This window comes from Mobula hypostoma, chromosome X1 (assembly GCF_963921235.1).
Source record: "Mobula hypostoma chromosome X1, sMobHyp1.1, whole genome shotgun sequence".
NCBI lineage: Eukaryota > Metazoa > Chordata > Chondrichthyes > Myliobatiformes > Myliobatidae > Mobula > Mobula hypostoma.
Genome location: NC_086128.1, coordinates 22861529 through 22878197, shown reverse-complemented (window position 1 = coordinate 22878197; position 16669 = coordinate 22861529). Strand labels below are relative to the sequence as shown.

Below are 16669 nucleotides of genomic sequence, written 5' to 3'. Positions count from 1 at the left end.
GACCTATCTGGGATACAGGAAACATGTCGACCAACACAAAGAAGATTGTAATGATACTGAACACGATAACTTCTCCATTGCAGGTGACTTTGTTCTTTTGCTAATGTTGCCAGTTCCCAACTTTAAAAGTTGGCCCCTAATTTGCAGATTTTTTTGTTCCAGCCTTGGGACAGAAAATTCAAATCAGTAATTCACTTCAGAAGCGCAGAAATTATTGGCCAACTCTGTTCGCCTTAGTTTCAAAGCACAAATTATAATCTGTGATGCAGAAAAAGCCAAGAAACAGGCAGACAACTACCCTCACCCTGCAACAATAAGTTTCAAAGCAAAATAACTGAGGTATTCCTCCAAAGAGTTGAACTTACAGTGTAACGCACTGGGCCATAAACACTAACAAATAAGTGCACTAGAATCTTTTATTTTCATATACAGGAATTTAACAGAGCAAATCAGAAAGAAAACTAGCATAATATGATGATCAGAAAGTGAGCAAGATAGGAGAAATAATTGCCTCCCCTTCAATTAATTATTTGCACAAGAATCCAAGTAAGAGAATTCAGATGCATTTAACAAGTTAAAAATAAAGCTCAGATTTCCACAGACCTCAGGAATTAGCGCAATTAAATCTTTTGAGCACGGCATTAATAGCCATCAAATTTGCAGCTTTTATTAAAATGAAAGATATTATCACTGTTAATTTTTCATGTTAACCAGCAATATACTGTACATAAAGTCACTGTGCCGTGGTTACATGCAAAATCTTTGTAACATTGCCAAATCAGTAGTGAAAATGGATTACACACAGCGGTCTGTGATCTTGAAGTACTACTGGCTGATAAATATTAACATTCAATCACCTTAATAAATGCTACTTATTGATGATTTAGGCTTTTTTGTTTTAATTCTAAAATGCTAAGGCACAAAACAAAGCAGTTACTTTGATTCAATTCAATCCATTTTGTTCTGTTAGCAGTTCCTCCTGCTGCAGAGGTGTACTACAATTTTGGATCAAACAAAGTGCGAAGAGGCCAAGCTATCAAGAAAAGTCCATTATTTGTCTAAATAATTGGTTTAGTTCATTGCTTCTTCCACTGTATGTTCTTGTAGAGGCCTTCATTGAATTACCAGATAGTGTAACCACCATCAGAACCTCCGGAAGCCCAGCTGCCCTTTTTCTGGGTTACGATGACATTGCTACCCTGCATGGCTGCAATCTGAGCTGCATTGGGAAGACAACCAGGTGGAGGTGGCTAAATAAGGAAACAAAAATAAAATGTGCTTTTAAACTTAATAAACATTGTTTGGTATGTATAAAAAAGCATTCATCTTAAATTATACACTTTTGAGTTTCTAATTTGCTTTTCTCTCCTATTTTCTCCTTTCAGAACATTTCCAGCCTGGCAAGTTCCCTGTTTTCATTGGCAAAAGTCAACTGGTTGCGGAAGCAACCTGTTGTGAAGGCACTTTATAGTGGGGTAACAAGCCAAAGCCTGATTTGAGCCATTTGATTGCATTCTGGCTGCACTTCATAACACTTCCTAATTTTGTGCATAACACTTGATACACTGTCATTGTTCAGGGTGGTCTCGTTGTGCCTCAAGACATTTAAGAGACGAGTTATTTGTGGGTGATGACATTTTATTTACCCAAAAAATGCTAGTGCCAGCAAGGAAGCTGAAAAGATCCAGATAAAACGAGTCTTCCATAGGGCTCATCTAAAGCACAACTTACGTTGATCCGTCATGCTAAAGGAGCCACTAGTCGAAGAATAACACGTTGGTTCAGACACAAACTCAAGAAGCAGAGTGAAATTTGAAAGCTGCAAAGCTGAGAGTCTCCTGCACTGTTGGATAGTAGCATTATTGATTACATCAAAGTTTGGCAGCATCAATTTCAGCAAATAAACGCATTTTGATAGCTCATCACATGCTCTCTTGTCTTCTCCTATCATTTCGGATCTCCCCCTCCCCCTCCCACTTCCAAATCTCTTACTATCTCTTCTTTCAGTTAGTCCTGACGAAGGGTCTCGGCCTGAAACATCGACTGTACCTCTTTCTAGAGATGCTGCCTGGTCTGCTGCGTTCACCAGCAACTTTTATGGTCAGTCAGAACTGACTGATTTAGGTTCAAAACCCATTTACACTAAGGGTCACTGCACCAACACAAATCTGAAATCAAGTGGGAGACCTAGGCTGCTGTAATATGAACTCAGTGATCAAAGTAAAAAGGTGGTCCTATAGAATGAATTTGCAGAATGGAAAGTTCAGAGAACAGGGTGGAATTGACTAGTCCTTGAAGTCTTTCCATTCTCTGCCAGGCATAAATCAGGAGTATAATAGAATACTCTCCACCTGCAGTTCCCATCACACTCAAGAATCCCAATGACAAAGCAGCCCACTTAATTGAACATGAGAGAGCGGAGCAGCAGGGTAGGTTAACTGGTCCCTTGAGGCTTCTCTGCTATTCATTCATACCTTCTGCCACAGTGCCACTTTCCAGCACTATCCGAGTATCCCTTAACATCCAGAAATGTATCGATTTCTAACTTAGGTCCTCAGAGATTGAGCCATTACCACTGCAAGGTAGAAAAATTTAAATATTCACCATCCAGAGAGTGAAGATTGTTTGTTATCTCTCTCTTAAACTATGCTCCTAAACTATCCTCCCTAACATGCAACCACTACAAAGGAGGGCAGCACAATCTGCAGGTTGGAGACTCAAGAGACTGCAGATGCTTGAATCTGGAGCAACAAACAAGATGCTGGAGGAACTTGGCTGTCGAACAGCATCTGTGGAGGGAAATGAGCAGTCAATGTCTTGGGTTGAGACAATCTCCAGGTTTCTCTCCAAGGTGCACACCTTCTCACCTCAGAAATATATTATCGTTCCTCAACAACTGCTAGGACTCCCTACTTGAGAGCACTGTGGAAGAAATTTCATCAGAAGGTACAGCTGCAATCCAAGAAGGAAGCTCACCACCATTTTCTTAAGAGTATTTAGGTATGGGCAATGAGTTCTTGCCAGCGACATCATCATCCTGGTCGGGATATCGAAGGGGATCGCTGGGATGTCAGAGGAGCCAGTTTGGGTTCGGAGGAGCTGACCTGGCTGGAGACTGTGTTGCTGCCCACTACTTGGAAGCATCGGAGTTGGTGCAGAACAACCGTAGGAGGTTGTCTTGGACATTTCACTTGCGATCGCAAGACTGTTGGACAGTGATGATGAAAGTTGCCGCAAGCCTGTTACCCTTGTCTGGTGGAGGGACAGACGAAATGGGAGCTGTGTAGCCTCAGTTGTAGCGAGGACCAGGTCTCAAGCCTCGGGCTTGCCTGCTGCTGTAGACCAAGTGAGAGACATAGAAGCGCTACAGCGTGGCATCCAAGCTCAGCTGGGGCCTGGCCTCTCCTGTTGGTGCTGCCTTCCCGCGTTCGATCGATGGAATGACAGGCTGGATTGCATGCGTCTGTATACTGCCAGGAGACTGTACCATTGATTGCTGGACATTGTCGCTCAAGGTCTTGGACCATATACATATTTTTTTTGAGTGAAGATGCTTCTTTGCTTGCTATTTTGAATTATGTTACTCACTATTTTTGAATTCTTGGTTGCTATTTTGAATGTTTTGCACCTTGGCCTCAGAGGAGCACTGTCTCGATCAGCTGTACCTATGTATGGTTTGAATGATAATTAAACTTGATTTGATTTGATCCCATAAATGAGCAAATAAAAAAACACTACATTGCAGATTGCAAACTGAAATATTATGTCAGCAGTTGCCCTGTATTTTGACACCAAGTATAATTGGGAAAATAGAGTGCAACAATAAATGATATTCAACATGAATTGATGCAGGTGGGGGAAATCTGGATTTTACAGCACAATGTGCAGAAATCAATGGAAAAGGCAAACATTGCTTAAGGGAAAAAGCACAAATCCCAAGATATGACAGCTGCCTCACATAAAACACTCATCCATGCCTAGGTGGAAAATGGTGTACAATTTTGGCGCAGTATCACACTCACAGGGGACACTGTGACCTTAGAAACAACTAGATTAGTGGATAGGTGCATTTAAGCAAGGGGAAAAGATTGCCCTGAGGACTTTACATTGGAATAAGGTACTTAAGATCTTCAAAGGAACAGAAAATTATTCCAGAGTATCCTAGAAGCCAATCAAAAAAGCTCCAGGCCAATAAAATGTAAGCATGCAGTTTAGTCAGAACATTTTCACAGGACGGTCAACGCAGAACAACCTACCCCCATTGAAAACAGAAATAGATGATGTTACAATTTCTTTTAAAAGAGGGTAAATTGGTTTATTATTGTTACATGTACCAAGGTATAGTTAAAAGCTTGTTTTGCATATTGTACAGATCAATTCATTGTAACAGTGCATTGCGGTAATACAAGGTAAAACAATAACAGAATAAAGTGTTGTAGTACAGAAAAAGTGCAGTGCAGGTAGATAGAAAGGTGCAAGGCTCCAATGAGGTAGATTCCGAGGTCACAAGTCCATCTTATCATACTAGGAAACCATGTAATAATCTTGTAACAATAGGATAGAAAGGTCCTTGAACCTGATGATATGCGCTTTCAGGCTTTTGTATCTTCTGCCCAATGGGAGGGGTGAAAAGAAAGAAATGTCCAGGGTTTGATCTTTGATTACGCTGGTTGCTTTTCTGAGGCAGCAAGAAGTATAACCAGAGTCCATGGAGGGGAGGCTGGTTTCCGTGCTGGGACAACTCTCTGCAGCTTCTTTTGGTCTCATGCAGAGCTGTTGCCATACCAAGCCATGATGCATCCAGATAGCATGCTTTCTATGGTACATTGATAAATATGGGTCATGGTCAAAGGTGGCACGTCACATTTCTTTGGCCTCCTGAGGAAGTAGAGGTGCTGGTGATCGTTCCTGGCTGTGGTGTCAACGTGGTTGGAGCAGGACAAGCTATAGGTGATATTCATTCCTAGGAGCTCGATGCTGTCAACCCTTGACCACAGCACCACTGATGTAAACAGGGGCGTCTGCATTGCAACCCCTCCTCACTTTCCCGGAAGTTAATGACCAGCTCTTTTGATTTGCTGACATTGAGGAAAAGGTTGCAACACCATTGTCACTAGGCTCTTAGAAATGAAATGGGCTCGTGTAGCTCTTTGAGACTACAGACATAGAATGGTGTACGTAGTTGAAAGGGGAGGTTGGATATCCAATGATGTGTAACCATGCTTTTCTGGAACGTGGTTCACAGCTTTAAGAAAATCAGAGAAGTATTTTTCAAAACTTTGCCACAGCTTTCTGTGCTGTGCATTATTTTTGTTTCTGTCTCCTGTAGGTTAATACAACCAGAGAAATACATGGGGTACAGTTCAACTTTGCTCCTTAACATGTCGTGAATATTGCTGAAACTGATACTGCTTCAAATGTTTTTCTATGTTAAACTGAAGACAATATAAAATGCTTTTCTTAAATTAAAAGCACAAAGAATATCAGGCAATGCAGGACAGTGCATAAAGGTTTTCATTTATATTTCATTTTATTCCAGTAGATTATTAGGCATCATTATTTGGGAGATCATAGTTGTTTTATATCTGTAGCTGATTCTGTGTCAGAATACACCTATAAACTCGTGTGAAATGCTTTCAAGTTAAAACCAGAGAGCACATTAGGTAAGATTGCAAGTTGTACTGTGGCATACAATGCTAGCTGTCCATAATACTTACCGGGAGATTAGCAGTAGCTCCTGCCCCAAACCTGGCACCTGCATCAAATGCACCTTCCATGACCACAGTAGACTGTGGAGGGAACACTTGTGGTACTGCATAGTACCTCACAGGTGTGCCTGCCCCTGTTGGATTCACTTGCATTTGCGCTGAGACTGGCACATAAGGTGGAACATGGACATATCCTGGTGGACGTTGGATCTGAGAGGTAAACAAATTCAAATCAATTTATCATAAAGCTAAAATCTCGATGCTACAATGCATTCATTGAAAGTGTACGGTACGTATATATAGCTAGGATGCCCAAGACTCTTTCACAGTACTGTATTTCTCAACGTGAAGCAGAAAGAGAGTTTATAAATCTGGCAGGTGCAAAGGATGTTGGGAACGGCGAGAGCGGGGCGCGGTGGCAGGGGCGTGGGGCAGGTGCCAGAGAAGGAGCGCCAGAGGCAGGGGCTCACAGGTGCAAACACACCTAGCCCTGATACACGAGGCAAGACCATTTGATTCCAAACAGCTAGTTTGTTCATTATTACAGACTGTCTCTCTGGTGCTTCTCACTCCCTCCCCTCTCCCTTCCCTTCCCCTTCTCCCTACCCCCTTCCCAATCTCAGTCCACAACAGAGGCCCATAGCAGAATCAGGTTTATCATCACTCACGTATGTCATGAAATGTGTTTTCTTTGCAGCAGCAGCACAGTGCAATACATAAAATTACTATAGTATCATGTGAAAGTCTTGGGCACCCTAGCTATATATAGGTGCCTAAGACTTTCACACAGTACTACAAAAGGAAACGAGTCTGGATACACTCAGCAGGCCCACCAGTGCTTGTAAAGAACAACATATTCATGTATCATTTTCTTATGGAGGGTCTGTGACATAGAGGATAACTTGGAAATGGGGAGGTCCACCCAATATATAGTCCCAATTTCCAATATTTGTGTTCTTCCACCTGCTCTTCCTCTGAAAATTCTGTCTATGCACCTCTTATACAGTCATTGATAAAACTGGAGGCTGTAACTTCACTCCAATTATAGACCAGAGAAACAAATGCTTTAGATTGAGCATCGCATAGTAAAACAAGACTAATGATCATATAGTAAAAGAGCCTTCTGAGAAGAGTGATCATAATGATGGCAGCGTGCGCGGCCACTTCGGTGGTGATGTCTGTTATTTGTGGTACTGCATAGTACCTCACAGGAGTGCCTGCCCCTGTTGGATTCACTTGCATTTGCGCTGAGACTGGCACATAAGGTGGAACATGGACATATCCTGGTGGACGTTGGATCTGAGAGGATCTGAGACCGTGCACAATTCTGATTTGATGGAGACAGATGTGAGAGCATGGAGGAACATCTGGAAAACTTCTGAAATGCCCGCTTCGCTGCTGCTGCTATTGTGTGGTAACCGGAATCTCTAGAGCTGAAGGCCCCGAAATCCTCAGCTTTGCATGTTTCAGCGGCCGGGGCGAGGTCGAAGGTGCTCGGCAGAGGATGGCGCTCGTGAGGCTGTATCAGAGGGCTGGTCGGAAGCTCGAAATTTTCGGATGGATGGACTCAGTGTCGGCTGTTTCCAAGGCATCGGCAAGTTGACGGTGCCTGGAGGTTTATGGCAGGGAGTTTCTCCCATTTGCCACCCACTATCGGAGACTCGGGAGTCGATCGACTTGGGGAATTTTGAGACTTTATTTACGTGACCATGGTTTGTTCTTCATCAAATTATGGTATTGCTTTGCACTGCTGTAACTATATGTTATAATTATGTGGCTTTGTCAGTGTTAGTCTTTGGTTTGTCCTGTTTTCTGTGATATCACTCCGGAGAAACATTGTATCATTTCCTAATGGATGTATGCATTTCCAAATGACAATAAAAGAGGACTGAGTGCTCTCATAATCTAATATAATGTGTGTGGAGCCAGGGGATGTGATTGAGATATTTAAAGAACACTTCTCACTTGTATTCATCAAGAAGGACCAGGAAGATCGCGAATTCAGAGAGGAGTGTGTTAATAGTCTAAGAGCATGTCAACCTTAATGAGGTGGTGATGGAGGTTTTCAAATGCTCAAGTGTGGCTAAATCCCCAGGGCTGGATGAGATCAACGCCAGAAAGTTACTGGGGCTTTGATGGAGATGTTTACATCTCCATTAGCTATAAGTGAGGTACCAGAACGCTCAATGATAGAAAGCGTTCTTAGATTTAAAAATGGCAGCCGGGCCAGTGAGCCTTACGTCAGTGGTAAGGGAAATTACTGCAGACAATTCAGAGGGACAGATTTTATGTAGGAAAGGCAGGGAGTAGTCAGAGTTAGTCAGTATGGCTTTATGTGGGGAAATCCTGCCTCATTAATTTAAGTTTCAGGAAACGCTTCTTCCCCTCCACCTCAATATTTTTCCCCTCTCTTTTTTCATTATTTATTTAATTTATTTTCTTTTTTAATCTTTACACTTACTGTAATTTATTGTAGCATTTTATTACTATATATTGCAATGTACTGCCACTGCAAACAAAAATTTCATGACACGTTGACACCCTCCATTATTCGGGGTCGACCATGGATGTTGCGTCCTAGCTGTCTACGTGATACACAAGCCAGGGCAGTACAATACGGAGAGCAAGCTGTTGCCCACGTAGCAGCCTCTCCCTCTCCACTTGAGTGAGTAGCCTCAAGGCAGCAAAGATTGAGATCAGAAAAATTTTCCTTCTCCTGGATGAACTTTCAACAACAACTGATGAGTCCCATCTGCCCAAAGTGACTGGTTTTAAGGTGCCAGTAACCCAACTTTACCCCTTCTCCTGTCAGTAGAAATGGTTCCACTGGGCTTAGTAGCTAAACCACACATGAAAGCCAGGAACTGGATATATGCCAGTGATATTAAGTCTGATTCGGATTCTGAGTGTGTTTTTTTGAGAAAGTAACTAAGATGATTGATGAAGGAGAGTAGCAGACATTGTCAATGTGAACTTTAGTAAAGCATTTCACAAGGTCCCATATTGTAGGCTGGCCCTGAAGGTTAAGGAAAATGGGATCCAATGCAAACTGGCTAATTGGATCCCAAATGTTTCTAGTGACAAAAGGCAGAGGGCAATGGTGGAAGCCCATAACCAATGGAATATCACAGGGATCAGTGCTAGCACTGTAACCTCTGATAATATATTAATGACTTAATAACACATCTGACTAGGCATGTTGTGGTACTCAACAATTACAGAAAATCAGTCTTTTCAGTTTGTATCAGAACTGGCCAGTCTTGATGAAAGATCATCAACGTGTGACTGTAACTCACATTTATCTCCCTGGGGACAGTCACCGCCCGAGCTACTGGGTAGATCCTGTATTCTCTGGTGCTTCAGATTTCCAGCAAAGGCAGTGTTGTGTCTCATAGGTTCAATGTCATTTCTCTCTTCATTCATCTCCCTCTATTGACCCCTGATCCAGGCGGATCCTCTGTGATTAATGAGCCTTCAGCACCACCACTGCGCAGCATTCAGTCTTTCTTGGTCTCGACCCTATCATAGCTATTTCCCACCACCCCTCCCCATTCTCTACCACTTAAAATAAGGTTTCTTAACTCTTCTTGTTTCTGATAAGAGGTTATTGACCTGAAATATTAATCCTTTTTTTCTGTCTGACCAGCATTTTCTATTTTTATTTCAGATTTGCAGCATCTTTGATGTTTTCTTGCCTTTTGTAAAATATTCGTCCTCACTCTCAGCTGTCCACAACAGTAGAGCAGTGCTCCAAAACAAGCTGTGTTTATAGCAAAGCTGCTCCACTACAACTGCAAGACTGACATCAAACCAAAAATGCTTAAATGTGATCTGTCCAGCGCTGTCAGACAAATCCACCTGAGCTATCCGCCATCAGGAATCAGCAGGAAAATGGTAGAAACGTCATTCACAGTGAAGCAAGTAATCCTTGCTCACTAATGGCCAAAGAGGTGGCATTGATCCAGTGTGGCGGTATGGAGTCCTGGTAAAAGAGAAGTGAACGTAAGGTGGTTATGGTTGATGGAGGTGAATCCAACCAGTCCCTGGATATTCCTGCAATGGTTCCTCAGGACAGTGGCCTAGACCCAATCATCTTTTGCTGCTTCATCAGTGATCTTCCATCGTAAGATCAAAAGTGGGGGTGTTTGTTGACAATCACACTACATTCAGGCGATGAACCACTGCATTCAGACCACAGGTTCCAAGTAACATTAAGCTACTTGTCAGTAAACGTATTAGCTAACAACTATATCACATAAGAGAATGCCTAACCATGGCCCCTTGACATTCAATGGGATTGCAAGAATAGGTTGGCCACACTGGATCTCTATTCCCTGGAGCACAGAAGAATGCACGAGAACCTCAAAGGAGTTTATAAAATCATGAAGAGTATGGAAAAGGTATACAGTCATAGTCTTTCCCTAGATTTGGGGAGTCCTAAACCAGAGGGCACGGATACAAGAGGGGAGATATTTAAAGGAGACTTGAGAGATTACTTCTTTATATAGAAGGTAGTGAGTACTTGGAATGACTTAAGTGGTTGGGGCAGGTACAACTACAACACTTAAGAGGCATTTGGATAAGTACATGGAGGGAAGGGGCTTTCAGGGTTATGGGCCAAACACGGACAACTGGGATAGCAGGGAGAATTCAGTGGTAAGGATGGGCCATTTGGGCCAAAGAATTTGTTTCTGGGCTGTATTACTATGACTATATTGCCAAGCTCCACCCCCCACCCCGACCATTAACTTCCATGGACTAACTATAAATTGTCTTGCTGTACAAGAACAGAAAACGCTGGAAATACTCAGCTGGTCAGACAGCATCTGTGGAGAGGAAAACAGAGTTAACACTGCACAATGAAGACTCTTCATCAGAATCAGCATCTATAGAATCAGCATCATAGCGGCTTGCTAGTTTGGCCAAGCCTGGTAATTAGCCTGGTTTGATAAATAACCAATTGTTGTAAAACATCTATTGTCTCCTTAACCATAAACCAGAAGGTAGCTCTCTACCCTTTTCAAACTGTTTAATAAAAGCTAACCCTTAAACAAAGGGTTGCCATTTTAAGGATGTCTGTATAACTGTGCTTAGAACAGGCAAAGTAGCAGAATTACAGATCCTCCTTACCACAAACTCCACCTCATTCTCCCATTTTAGAAGTGTACCAATATCAACTAATGATCTTTGAAGTAAATTTAACACATTTCACTGAGCGCGTTACACATGAAGTGGAATAGGAAACTACATTGTCATATTCTAGTCAGTGGTCAAGATATTCTGTATATTTTAGTAGCCACCTGTACTGATATAAACAGAGTGATGACTTCTTTACTGAAAACATTATTCGTCATCACATTTGGTGGTAGGACAGAGGGGGTCGGATTAGGAATATGGTGGAAGAGAACACTGCTCACCAAGCCGGCGACTTTCCGACTGCCTATTCACTGGCCCCTCTCTGTCATCATCCCTCACCACACTGTTGGGAACAAAGATCACTGCCTTTGGCATCTACAAAAGGCCTCTGGGTAATCACTGAGATTTCTTCCAACACAACTGAACTGCCAAGTTGTGGCAGCTCTCAGAATGAGCGAGATCTGGAGAAGGAATTTGAGCTTCTGACTGAAGCTGGAGACTCAAAGAGAGGCAAAGGGAGAAAACCTGAATCTTATTATAATATTTCACCTCATAGTTTCTGTGACAAAGATTGGCCATTTAATAGTAGTGTTGCACACACCTAGGGATGGGTGAGAAAGCAACAGTGATTCAAATAAGCCTTGGCCTCTATCCTTCTTGTTCTTTTTATGTCCTCCCTGCCTGTTGTGGAAATGAGACTGTCCAAATCAGGATCAACACCCAGGAGGGAGAGGAGGTGACCCACTTATAAATATACGACCTCCTTTATCTACCTAGACCCTGCCTGATCTGCAGGCAATCTTTTGAGGAATCCTTGCAAAACACAGTTTACTTCTCACTTTGCAATAATTGACATTTTGAGAGTCTGGGGATGTGGAGCAATGGTACAGAAGCAGCTATAGTTCAAGAACCTTGATATTTATTGATAATGATGGATGCAAAATAGCTTCTTTAGATCAACAGTTTATGGGAATTTGAGGAGAATAAAGTGGATTAGGGTAGGATTAGTGTAAAAGTAGGTGCTTGATAGTCATTACAGGCTTGGTGTGTGTCTGTCTAAGAAGTCGATTACTTACTTAACCAAGGGGCTATGAAGATTTATTTTCGGTTAGATTATTGATTCTGGAGGTATGCAGCTGTATACTGATGATTCTGAATGAGGTAAGTACCAATTGTTGCCCAAAACCTGCCAATGCTGGAACCTGGGGTAACACACAAACTGCTGGAGGAACTCCGTGAAACAAGAGGCATCTTTGGAGGGACATGGACAGTCAACGGGATTTAATCAGTTGAAGAGTCTTGACCAGAAATGCAGACAGTTCATTTCCTTTAACTCCACTAGAGGCTGGAGGCACAGAGGCGGCTTGTCCTGGGGTTGGAAGACTGTGTGCAAGTGGGTGGGAGGAAAGAAAGGGGCTTGTTTTGCTGTTGTTGTTGCTTGTTACTGAGTAGTGTGGGTGTGCTACGTTGGTGCTGGAATATGTGGCAACACTCGTGGATTGCCCCAAAACATCCTTAGATTGTGTTGGCTGTTAATGCAAATAATGCATTTCACTGTATGATTCGATGTATGTGATAAATAAATAATCTGAATCTGAGACAATGCGACAGAAGGGAAAATGAAAGAGAAATGTGAACTTGGAATTAAAGAGGAGATACAGAAGACGGGAGATGTTGGGATCTGGATTAAAGAACTGCTGGAGGAACTCAGTGGGTCAGGCAGTATCTGTGGAGGGAAATGGACTGTTAACATTTTAGGTTATGATGCATTATCTAGACTGGCAAAATGTCTCAGTCTTGACCTTTAATATCAACTGTCCATTTTCTTCCAAAGGTGCTGCCTGATCTATTGAGTTCCTCCAGCATCTAGTTTCTTTGCATGAATCTAAAGACTACTACTCACAGAGAAGTTAAACATCAATATGTACTCATGGGGATTATGTACTGTTATTTCTAAATAACTTTGTTAAAGTTTTTTGTATGACTAACTTTGCGCAAAATACAGTCTACAAAATACAATCAGTAAAAGTTTTGTTTTTTTGAACAGGGGGTTGGTGTTGCCATTTGTGCTATTTGTTTTTTTTGTGCATGGGGGGGGTTGGTGTTTTTTCTTTGAACAGATTCCATGGTCTTTTTTGGTTTGCTTTGTTTTATGGCTGTCTGGAGAAGACAGATCTCAGGACTGTGTACTGCATACATACATTGATAATAAATGTATTTTTAATCCTTTATTGTTATGTAAATTACACAAAGATTGGACAAAAACAAGATTATAATTGTGATTACAACTGAAGATATTAATTTTAGTCTAAGTTGTAAAAAAAGCTAGAGCACCTATTTATTTCAATGTTGTACATTGTAATTAAAGACTAATCTCAAGGCAAAAAAAACAGTTGTGTGAAATCCAAAGCAAACAGAAAGGCCAGAGATACTCAGCATCTCTGCAGGGAGAAGCAGAGTTAACGATTCACCTTTCATCATCAGAACATTGACTTCTGGCTGTTAACATAATCAGATGAACTGTCCTGCGACAAGTACACTGATGCAATCACACAGAAGGCACACCAGCGTCTTAATTTTTAGGAGGTTAAAGAAGTTCAGCCTGTCACTGAATAAGCTTCTAAAGATGTACTGCTGAGGTGTCCTGACTGGTTGCATCATGGTCTGCTACAGCGATTTGAATGCACAGGAGTACAAGATGCTGTAGCCTAATACATCATGTGCACGTCCCTCCCCACCATTGGTAGTGTCTACAAGAGGCACTGCCTCAAGAAGGCAAGATCTATGATCAAAGATCTCCACCTTTGGGGCCATGCCATCCTCTCATAGCTGCCATCAGGCAAGAATTTCCTTCAACCATTCGGTCCTTGAACCAATCAGAACAACCTTAAGCACTACAGTTTAGCAAAACTGTGACATATTTAGAACATAAGAAACAGGAGCAGGAGTCGGTCATCTGGCCCGTCGAGCCTGCTCTGCCATTCAATAAGATTATGGCTGATCTGACCATGGACTCAACTCTACCTACCTGCTTTTTCCCCATAACCCTTAATTCCCCTACTATGCAAAAATCTATCCAACCTTGTCATAAATATATCTACTGAGGTAGCCTCCACTTCTTCATTGAACAGAGAATTCCACAGATTTACCACTCTTTGGGAAAAGCAGTTCCTCTTCATCTCCATCCAAATCTTGACGCTATGTCCCCTAGTTCTAGTCTCACCTACCAGTGGAAACAATTTTCCTGCCTCTACCTTATCCATCCCTTTCATAATTTTATATGTTTCTATAAGATCTTCTCTCATCTTTCTGAATTCCAGCGAGTACAGTCCCAGGTGACTCAATCTCTCCTTATAGTCTAACCCCCTCATCTCTGGAATCAACCTGGTGAACCTCCTCTGCACTGTCCCCAAAGCCATTATATCCTTCCTCAAGTATGGAGACCAGAACTGCACACAGTACTCCAGGTGTGGCCTCACCAGTACCCTACACAGTTACAGCATAACTTCCCTGCTCTTAAATTCAATCCCTCTAGCAATGAAGGCCAGCATTTCATTTGCCTTCTTGAAAGCCTGCTGTACCTGCAAACCAACCTTTTGTGATTCATACACAAACACTCCCAAGTCCCTCTGCACAGCAGCATGCTGCAATTTTTACCATTTAAATAATAGTCTGATCTTCCATTTTCCCTTCCAAAGTGGATGACCTCGCATTTACCATCATTGTACCCCATCTGCCAGACCCTTGCCCACTCATTTAACCTACCTATATCTCTCAGCAGACTCTCCGTATCCTCTGCAAAATGTGCTTTTCCACTCCATTTAGTGTTGTCAGCAAACTTAGATACACTATACTTGGCCCACTTCCAGATCGTTAGTGTATATCGTGAACAGATGCGGGCCCAGCGCTGACCCCTGTGGCACACCGCTCACCACTGATTGCCAACCAGAGAAACACACATATATCCCAACTCTCTGCTTTCTATTGGTTAATCAATTCTCTATCCATGCTAATACATCACCCCCAACTATGCATCCTTAACTTATAGATAAGTCAAGTAATTTTTTCTTTTTCTAAAAAAAAATCAAAAAGTACGAAGTGATGGCTGGTGAATTGGAGGGGATGCAGTGAAGAGAGAGGGCTAAAGAACAGAAGTTCCACTGGGAAATAATAGCTCAAGAATCATTTCCCATTCTCTCCATGTACACTGGAGCCAGCACAAAACACTATTTGAAAGCATGTCACCAAAACCAATTTGTGATAAAAGATTTGCTGGTAAAATAGACTGCAACTTTAAAAGTGAATGCAAACAATATTGAAAGAGGAACACAGCATTTGTTTTTATACTGGTAATCCCACCTGGTTATTACCTATCCCCAATCCCTGCCTCACTACCAGCACCACTCCAACCCCAAGCAAGAAAGCTCACAGTCCTGATGAAAATATCCACAATTCCCAGAAAGTACATGACCCCAGGCCATAGTCGAATTACATAAACTGGAGATTCATTTCAGTGCGTGTGACAGAAGCCTATTAGAACAAGTGCTCAAGGTAGTAGAGACAGCTGTGAAAAGTGAACAAACTTAACTAGCCAGGTACAAATGCAATTATTTTTCATTGCTCCTTAGAAAATCTAGCTACACAGAACATCCTGTGTTCTGTGGACCTCAATAGTATGCTCAAAGAACATTTTCATCATTTCAGGCTGGCTCATGCACTTTTAATCAAAGCTTCCATCAAAAGAAACTTTGTCCATCTCAAGGAAGAATATGCTTAATTACTGTTTCATCTCATTTTCATCAACCATTCTTCAGAGCTACTAAAAAGATGAAAAGCCTTTTGAAATTCTATAACAAATTTATCTTGCAAGTTTCTGATGTACAGGGAAGAGCATTCTGGTTGTATCCCAGCCTGTTACAGAGGCTGGGATCGAAAGAGGCTGCAGAGGATGATAGGCTTGGCCAGCTCCACCCTTCCCCACCATTAAGAGCATCTTCAAAAGGCAGTATCTCAAGAAGGAAGCATCCATCATTAAGAACCCTCACTATCTGTGACATGCCCTCTTTTCATTACTACCATCAGGAAGGAGGTACAGGAGCCTGAAGACCCACACTCAATATTTTAGCAACAGCTTCTTCCCTTCCACCATCAAATTCCTGAACAGTCCTTGATCACTACCTCATTATTCCTTGTTAATGCCTAATTATTTTGTAATTTATATCTTTGTAGTGTACAATTGCAAAACAACAATTTCATGGCATACAGTACAAGTCAGTGATAATAAATCTGATTTTGAACAGCAACACCCATGATTGTGTAGCCAAGTTTCCATCAAACTCAATATATAAGTTTGCTGATGACACAACAATTGTAGGCCATATCTCGGGTAATGATGAGTTTGAGTACAGAGAGGAAATTAAGAACTTGGTGGCATGGTGCAAAGACAATAACCTATCCCTCAACGTCAGCAAGACGAAGGAATTGGTTGTTGACTTCAGAAGGAGTAGCGGACCGCACGACCCAATTTACATCGGTGGTGCGCAAGTGGAACAGGTCAAAAGCTTAGAGTTTCTCTGGGTCAATATCACAAATGACCTGACTTGGTCTAACCAAGCAGAGTTCACTGCCAAGGAGGCCCACCAGCACCTTTACTTCCTGAGAAAACTAAAGAAATTTGGCCTGTCCCCTAAAACCCTCACTAATTTTTATAGATGCACCGTAGAAAGCATTCTTCTAGGGTACATCACAACCTGGTATGGAAGTTGTCCTGTCCAAGACCGGAAGAAGCTGCAAAAGATTGTGAGCACAGCCCAGCACATCACACA

The 16669-nt window shown here is 42.0% G+C and overlaps 1 protein-coding gene across 2 annotated transcripts in view; it reads right to left on the bottom strand.

Moving 5' to 3' along the window:
• Positions 1–382: 382 nt before the first annotated feature.
• dazap2 (DAZ associated protein 2) overlaps positions 383–16669 on the bottom strand; it is a 31839-nt gene continuing 15552 nt past the window's right edge. The window contains exons 3-4 of one of the 2 annotated variants that reach the window (XM_063037100.1): positions 5718–5918; positions 383–1250 (exon numbers count right to left, since the gene is read on the bottom strand). In XM_063037100.1, the coding sequence (XP_062893170.1) occupies positions 1122–1250; positions 5718–5918 (330 nt within the window). In that variant the 3' untranslated portion in view covers positions 383–1121. Of the gene's footprint in view, positions 1251–5717; positions 5919–6680; positions 7008–16669 lie in introns of those variants that run through there. The other variant, XM_063037099.1, reaches the window with a different exon arrangement.